At 54.1% G+C, this 7,500-nt stretch overlaps 1 protein-coding gene across 1 annotated transcript in view; it reads right to left on the reverse strand.

Annotated features, from left to right (window-relative positions):
• Positions 1–7,500, reverse strand: part of rimbp2a (RIMS binding protein 2a) — a gene marked incomplete at its 3' end in the record, with an annotated part of 36,396 nt that overhangs the window by 18,004 nt on the left and 10,892 nt on the right. The window contains exons 5-8 of the mRNA XM_080530305.1: positions 6,275–6,426; positions 5,686–5,765; positions 5,054–5,163; positions 949–1,776 (exon numbers count right to left, since the gene is read on the reverse strand). Coding sequence (XP_080386431.1) covers positions 949–1,776; positions 5,054–5,163; positions 5,686–5,765; positions 6,275–6,426 — 1,170 coding nt within the window. The remainder of the gene's footprint in view (positions 1–948; positions 1,777–5,053; positions 5,164–5,685; positions 5,766–6,274; positions 6,427–7,500) is intronic.

Raw genomic sequence — 7,500 nt, forward strand, 5'->3', positions numbered from 1 at the left:
GCTGTTCTCCAAATGCGGTGGTTTCAGTGAAAGGGGGGGAGTTACTTCTGTAGCTTTCCCCCCAACATTAGCATTAAGCTATTAGCATTAGCGTTTTTAGCCCATTAGCGTTAGCATTTTAGTATATTAGCATTAGCGTTTTAGCCCATCAGCATTAAGCTATTAGCATTAGCGTTTTAGCCCATTAGCATTAGCGTTTAGTCTATAAGCATTTTATCCCTGGCGCAAAGGGAAAGCTGAGGAAGTGACTAGGGAAGTGACTGGGGAAGTGTGGGGGGGGGGGGTTCTTTCAGTGGTTTTCAGTGCGGTTCAACAACCATATTTCAACCATACTTGTTGTTTCATAACCAAAGCGGTCTTCGTTCTGACCTGTTCTGGAATACATGGGACCTACGGGACCTAGACGAAACATAACAAACACACACACACACACGCACACACGCACACACACACACACACACACACACACACACACACACACACACACACACACACACACACACACACACACACACACACACACACATGTAAGGCATTGTGCTCTCCTCCCTTACCTCTGTGGTTAGACTACACACACACACACACACACAGACACGCACGCACATGTGCACACACACACAAACACGCGCACACACACACACACACACACACACAGACACGTGTACGCGCAGCACAGGCACACACACACACACACACTTCTACATCCAACAAACAAGAACTACACTTAACTAGGACTTAAAACCCACACAAAATCCACACGAAAACCACAACCCGTCGTAAATCACAGATGGCAGAATCAAAAAAATAATAATACTAGGACATGAAACGGTCTGACGTTAGCAATCCTGTCAGCAGAAAAAGAAGAACAGAAAAAACAAAAACAAAAAAAACAACAAACAACCCAGAAAGAAAAGACAGAAATAGAAACCACCTCCCTCATCGCCTCACCTGCAGCCAGCGTGCAGAACTCCACCGCCGCCTCCTTCTTTTCCCTCTGCTCCAGCGGCAGTTGCCACGGCACCTGGTGGGGCCTCGCCACCACCCTCACCTTGTACACCGTCATGGCCGCCAGGTTAACAAACCTCAGCCGGTACCTCCCCGGCCTGATGGCCGCGTGCTCCGCCCCGTCCACGAACACCGTGTGGCCGTAGTTGCTGTTGCTGGGCAACCACGACAGCTCGGCCGTGTCCCGCTGGATGTCGTCCACGCGCAGGCCGCACGGCGCCACCACCACGTTGGCGCCCACCAGCACCGTGCAGCGCAGCTCGTCCGACATGCCGCGGTCCGGCGTGGCGCTCTGCACCGACACGCGGTGGACGCAGCCGTCCAGGTCCAGCTTCTCCAGCAGGGACTTGGTCCGCCCGCCGTAGGGGACGCTGGCCCTCACCTCGCCGTCCACCAGGACGTTGTAGCCGCTGACCGACCCCCCCCAGGCCGGGGGCAGGGCGGGGGGCTCCCACGCCACGATCACGCTGCGCGCCAGCTGCTTGATCAGGGTGATCCTCCGGGGGTAAGGCACGGCGTCCTCCGCCAGCTCCTCGGGGTCCATGGGACCCGTGCCGTTGCTGCAGGGCCCCCCGCCCCCCCCCAGTGGGTTGTTGGAGCCCAGCAGGCCGTCCTGGGGCCCACCCCCGTCCAGGCCTAGCAGGCCCAAGCCCCCCGGGTCCAGGGAGTCGTCGGCGCCGTCCGCCAGCTTGATGGACAGCTTCTCCTTGTCCTGGACGAACTCCACGAAGTTGGAGGGGACCAGCCCTCGCTGACCGTCCAGCAGCTCCCCTAGAGACAGAGGGAGAGGGGGAGAGAGAGAGAGAGAGGGGGGGGGAGGGAGGGAGGGAGGGAGAGAGAGAGACAGAGGGAGGGAGGGAGACAGAGAGAGAGAGAGAGAGAGAGGGAGGGAGGGAGGGAGACAGAGAGAGAGAGAGAGAGAGAGAGAGAGAGGGAGAGAGAGGGAGGGAGGGAGACAGAGAGAGAGAGAGAGAGAGAGGGAGAGAGAAGGAGGGAGGGAGACAGAGAGAGAGAGAGAGACAGGGAGAGAGAGAGAGAGAGACAGGGAGAGAGAGAGAGACAGAGAGGGAGAGAGACAGAGAGGGAGAGAGAGAGAGAGAGAGAGAGGGAGGGAGAGATCGAGACAAAGAGGGAGAGAGGGAGACAGAGAGAAAGACACAAGCACTATGATTAAGGACCACGGACAGAACAGCTTTGGTTATTGATGTAGGACAGGTAGTTACATAACAGTGAACCAGGGTAGGACAGGTAGTTACATAACAGTGAATCAGGTAGGACAGGTAGTTACATAACAGTGAACCAATCAGTGAACACACTACTGCGCTGACTCCTGTCTCTTCCTGCCATTCCCGCAAGAGCTGTCGTCAGCTGGTTTGTGATGTCACAACAGTGACAGTGGTAATTGTGAGATCATGCTATGAGTCACACCGTCAGGGTGACACCATCCAGGAACACCGTCCAGGAACCCCGGCGTTGCCTGCGGTAACAGTAACAGTAACAGTAACAGCGCGGTGAAGAAGACAGCCACACACACATCCGCACGTCTCCGGAGAACTCCCAGCCCACGCCCCAGAGCCTCTAATGATGCCTGCCGCAAATGTTTAACATCCGTCTATAAATAGAAACCATCTCATTAGTGAAAAAAAGAGAAAGAGAGGAAATAATGACTAAAGCCCCTCGTGATTCGCTTACACAAAGAGTAGATGTCTCTGTGAGCACTGTTTTCTCAGGCATGAAACGGACGGACGGACGGGGGGGGGGGATGGGGGTGGAGGGGGGAGAGGGGGGTGGCAGAGTCTCTCCCGGAGGAGGTATGGGCTCTGTAGGCCTACCATAGATGGTAAAGGGAAACACTGCACTGCGTTGTGTGGGTTTACAGTGGGTTCTCTGGTGAGATGTCACGCAAGGCTGTTCTGGCTTGACTTTCCAAGAGTGTCGTGACGAGTGTCGTTTAAAGATCCAGCGTGTCGTTGGGCGTGTTGCCTGGCACAGACGATTAGAAAACGTGCTAAACACGCTAAGCTGTTTAACTTTAATAGTGCCAAACATGGGCGCAAACGCTGGTCCTCTGTGGATAAAAGCGTCAGATAAACGGCATATATTATACACATATCCTTGTAAACACGCCGGACGTGAAATAGGCACCAGACAACAGATTTTAGAAAACGCTTTGATGGACGAATACAGTGAACGAACGCTCTTCATCGTGTGATTACATTCCTCAATGCCTACCGATTTATCATGGCTATTTAGCACTTAGCTCAAAGCTAAAACTTACATACGGGAATGGACCTTTAAGGGAAGTATATATACAGCATCTGTAGTGAAACTCAACGAACAAGGAAACTGTCTCACTCCCATGTGTTACCCAGGGGAGGCTGGGGGAGGTAGAACGCCGGGGGAGGCTGGTGGAGGTAGAACACCAGGGGAGGCTGGTGGAGGTAGAACACCAGGGGAGGCTGGTGGAGGTAGACAGTCAGGGGAGGCTGGTGGAGGTAGAACACCAGGGGAGGCTAGTGGAGGTAGAACACCAGGGGAGGCTGGGGGAGGTAGAACACCAGGGGAGGCTGGTGGAGGTAGAACACCAGGGGAGGCTGGTGGAGGTAGAACACCAGGGGAGGTAGAACACCAGGGGAGGCTGGTGGAGGTAGAACACCAGGGGAGGCTGGTGGAGGTAAACCCCAGGGGAGGCTGGTGGAGGTAGAACACCAGGGGAGGCTGGTGGAGGTAGAACACCAGGGAGGCTGGGGGAGGTAGAACACCAGGGGAGGCTGGTAGAGGTAGAAGACCAGGGGAGGCTGGTGGAGGTAGAACACCAGGGGGAGGCTGGTGGAGGTAGAACACCAGGGGAGGCTGGTGGAGGTAGAACACCAGGGGAGGCTGGTGGAGGTAGAACACCAGGGGAGGCCGGTGGAGGTAGAACACCAGGGGAGGCTGGTAGAGGCTGGAATTGGTCCTCCAATTTCTACCTCCGCCAGCCTCCCCTGGTGTGACATCGGCTAAAGTAGTTCAAAGACATCCTGGTAATCCCACTCTATCCTTCTTCTTCCTCTCTTCCACTTCTTTCTAACCCTCTCTCCCTCTCTCTCCCTCTCTCTCTCTCTCTCTCTCTCTCTCTCTCTCTCCCTCTCTCTCTCTCTCTCTCTCTCTCTCTCTCTCTCTCTCTCTGTCTCTCTCTCTCTCTATCTGCCTCTCTCTCTCTCCCTCCCTCTCCCCCCCTCTCTCTCTCTCTCTCTCCCTCTCCCTCTCCCCCCCTATCTCTCTCTCTCTCCCCCTCTCTCTCTCTCTCCCCTTCTCTCTCTCCCCCCCCCCCCTCTCTCTCTCCCTCTCTCTCTCTCTCTCTCTCTCTCTCTCTCTCTCTCTCTCTGCAGGGGGGGAATTTGCCAGTGATTAATAAGAAGCCCAGCAAGATAAGCCGTCAAACTGAACGGCAGAGGCTCATAGCTACGTCTTGTCAACAGCTCGGTCCAAGCAGCATCCCTCTTTAGTAAACACAAACTCTCCCTTTCCTCCAGGCGGTAGAGTTAGCTAGCTAGCTAGCGAAGGCAGCATCACCACCACCACCACCCCACCACCCCAAAGGATGATGCTGCTGCTGCTGCTGCATGGTGACTCAGACTCTGAGCCGCTGAAGCCTTCGGGGGCTGGAAGGAGGGATGCTAGGGGGATTAGCGTAGCCAAGGACAGGACGGGAAAAAAGCCTCAATAAAGAGCTAATGAGATTAGGTCGCTAGGTAACAGTGGCCACTGTTGCTACTGATGCTACTTGGTGCTAATGCCGCGGGATTGATTCACAACCGGCGCTTGCCAACTGTCCCGTATTAACCCGGGATGAATAAATGGGACCTCCTTCAAGTCCCTTGTCCCGTATATTCATCCAATCACAGGCCCCCCTTCATGCACACGTACAGTTTAGAGCGTAAATGTGCCAATTCCTGTAAACCACCCCGCCCCCCCCCACCCAGTGCAGTGGCACGCCATCTTCTGTCCCGTATTTGGTAGTGAGGAAGTTACCCAACCGTAGATTCCCGCCACAACGACCTCTCACCTTCGTAGAAGCCGTCGTCGTCCATGGTCCCGTACACGTACAGGTACTTCCCCGCCACCAGGGGGAGCTCTGCCTCTGGGTGCTCGTTTGGCCCATCGTAGGGGTTATAACTGGTGGGAGGGAGGAGAGAGAGAGAGAGAGAGACAGAGAGAGAGGGAGAGAGAGAGAGAGAGACAGAGAGAGTGAGAGAGAGAGAGAGAGAGAGTGAGAGACAGAGAGAGAAGAGGGATAGTGACAGTGTGATTTACAGTAATCTATCGATACATTGGCACAAAGACAACAGTCTAAGCAGGAGTCTTAAGACCAGGAGACAGCCATTGATCCAGCCGTCACAGGTGTTGTCCCAGGGCATCAGGTTCACCACAACAACTGTATGTTTCCCCCAAGCCCCCCCCAGCCCCACCCTGGTCCCTCTCACCTGTATGACCCCCCCCCCAGCCCCCCCTGGTCCCTCTCACCTGTATGACCCCCCCCCCAGCCCCCCCTGGTCCCTCTCACCTGTATGACCCCCCCCAGCCCCCCCTGGTCCCTCTCACCTGTATGACCCCCCCCCTCAGCCCCCCTGGTCCCTCTCACCTGTATCATCTGTATAATCCCCCCATTCCCCCCCAGCCCCCCCTGGTCCCTCTCACCTGTATCGGGCTGTGCAGAGGCGGACCGGGCCTGTGTAACGAGGCTTGGACCTGGGCGTAGGGGTGACCTCATCCTCCATCTGTTGAGGGGTGGGGGTGGGGGGGGGACACAGTGAAGGAGGGATGATGACTGATTCACTCAATACTACTATCTCCTCATCCTCTTACCCACCTCCACCACCAAGCCCTGTAAACACACTGTAAACATCAACCTAGATAACAATCCTGATGTCTGTCATGTGATTGTCACCACAACCCATCTGATGTTCTAGACTGTCTTCAGAGGGAGCAGCTGTACTGTACGGTTGCTTCCAGTAAGATACTGTAGCCCCATCCAGTACATTGATTATGGGCTGGTTAGGGTTAGCATGGGTTAGACTTAGGTTTAGGATTAGGGTTACATTTAGGGTTAGGGTGGGTTAGGGTTCGAGTTAGGGTTAGGGTAGGTTAGGGCTGGTTAGGGTTAGGGTAGGTTAGGGCTGGTTAGGGTGGGTTAGATTTAGGGTTGGTTAGGGTGGGTTAGGGTGGGTTAGGGTGGGTTAGGGTGAGTTAGGGTGGGTTAGGGTGGGTTAGGGTTAGGGTTAGGTACCTCTGAAGGGGTCGCCCGTTGAGGGCTGCTGGGGCGGCTCGTCTTTACGACGGTGGGCTTGACGGACAGCAGCTCGGGCCTATCCCTGTCAACGGTCTGCAGTGGGCGGAGCAACTGGGATATCAGCGGCGTGTTTGCCGAGCTCTCATCGCCTAGGAAACATGGATTTCCACACCAAATAAAGAACATCTGTCATTCCTGCTGCTGCCGTTGCCTGTTCTCGGAACAGCTATTGATTTCCTGTTTCAGATAGTACACAGAAAACACTTCTCTCAGGCCAAGACCAGCCTCCCCCCTCCCTCCCTCCCTCCCTCCCTCCCCCCCTCCCTCCCTTCCCCGACACATCTGCCATGTTTTCTGTCTTTCAGCAGACATAAAACAGACAGGAAATTGGAAGCCTTTGAAAGGGGGTTGGAAGACAGAAGGAAATCAAAGGACGGATCATTTATTTTTAACTACCTGCGTTTTTTGGGGGGGAATCGGATTTCTGAACGTTTTCCGAAATGCAACCTCAGAATAGCATCGTCACAGAATTTCCATGGCAGTAAAAAAGCGAAAAAATAAAACGACATGATCTCGAGCACCAGGGTGATGGAGGCTGGCCGAGGTAGAAATCGGAGGAAAACGGGCTCGTTTGTAACGCATGCATTAACACGAATAAAGAACAGTATCAACCACACGTTTGACACCAGAGAATGAGGAATGGAAGAAAATCAAAGAAAAATGGCATATCACAATTCCTCACTCCTCAGTGGTCCTCTATGGCTCAGTCGGCAGAGCATGATGGCAGTAACATTATTATCATTATTCCATTACAGACTTGATCCCCTGAACATCACCTAGCTAGCTCTATTGTCGGCCTAATGTATCTGTACTGCTGAGGCTGCTGGCTGTGCTGACGGGGTACATTACAGCAGGTTAGAGTATGCGGGGTTAGCATACTAATATGTCGGCTCTCATTAACAGATGTCATATATCACGTCTGTGATCAATGAGCAGCGTTATTGATCCTGAAGGAGAATCCTCTCCGGCACGTCCAGTTTTACAGACCGAGAGCTTCCGCAGCCAGACGATCAAATGAAGAGGGAGGCGGTTGGGGCCTATCTTATAAATAAACCTGTTTAGCTGCTTTACTTCCACCCCCTTTCCCTCTCTCTCTCTCTCTCTCTCTCTCTCTCTCTCTCTCTCTCTCTCTCTCTCTCTCTCTCTCTTTCTGTGTGCGTGTG

The sequence above is a fragment of the Nansenia antarctica genome (genome assembly GCF_963989245.1).
Source record: "Nansenia antarctica genome assembly, chromosome: 4".
Taxonomy (NCBI): Eukaryota; Metazoa; Chordata; class Actinopteri; order Argentiniformes; family Microstomatidae; genus Nansenia; species Nansenia antarctica.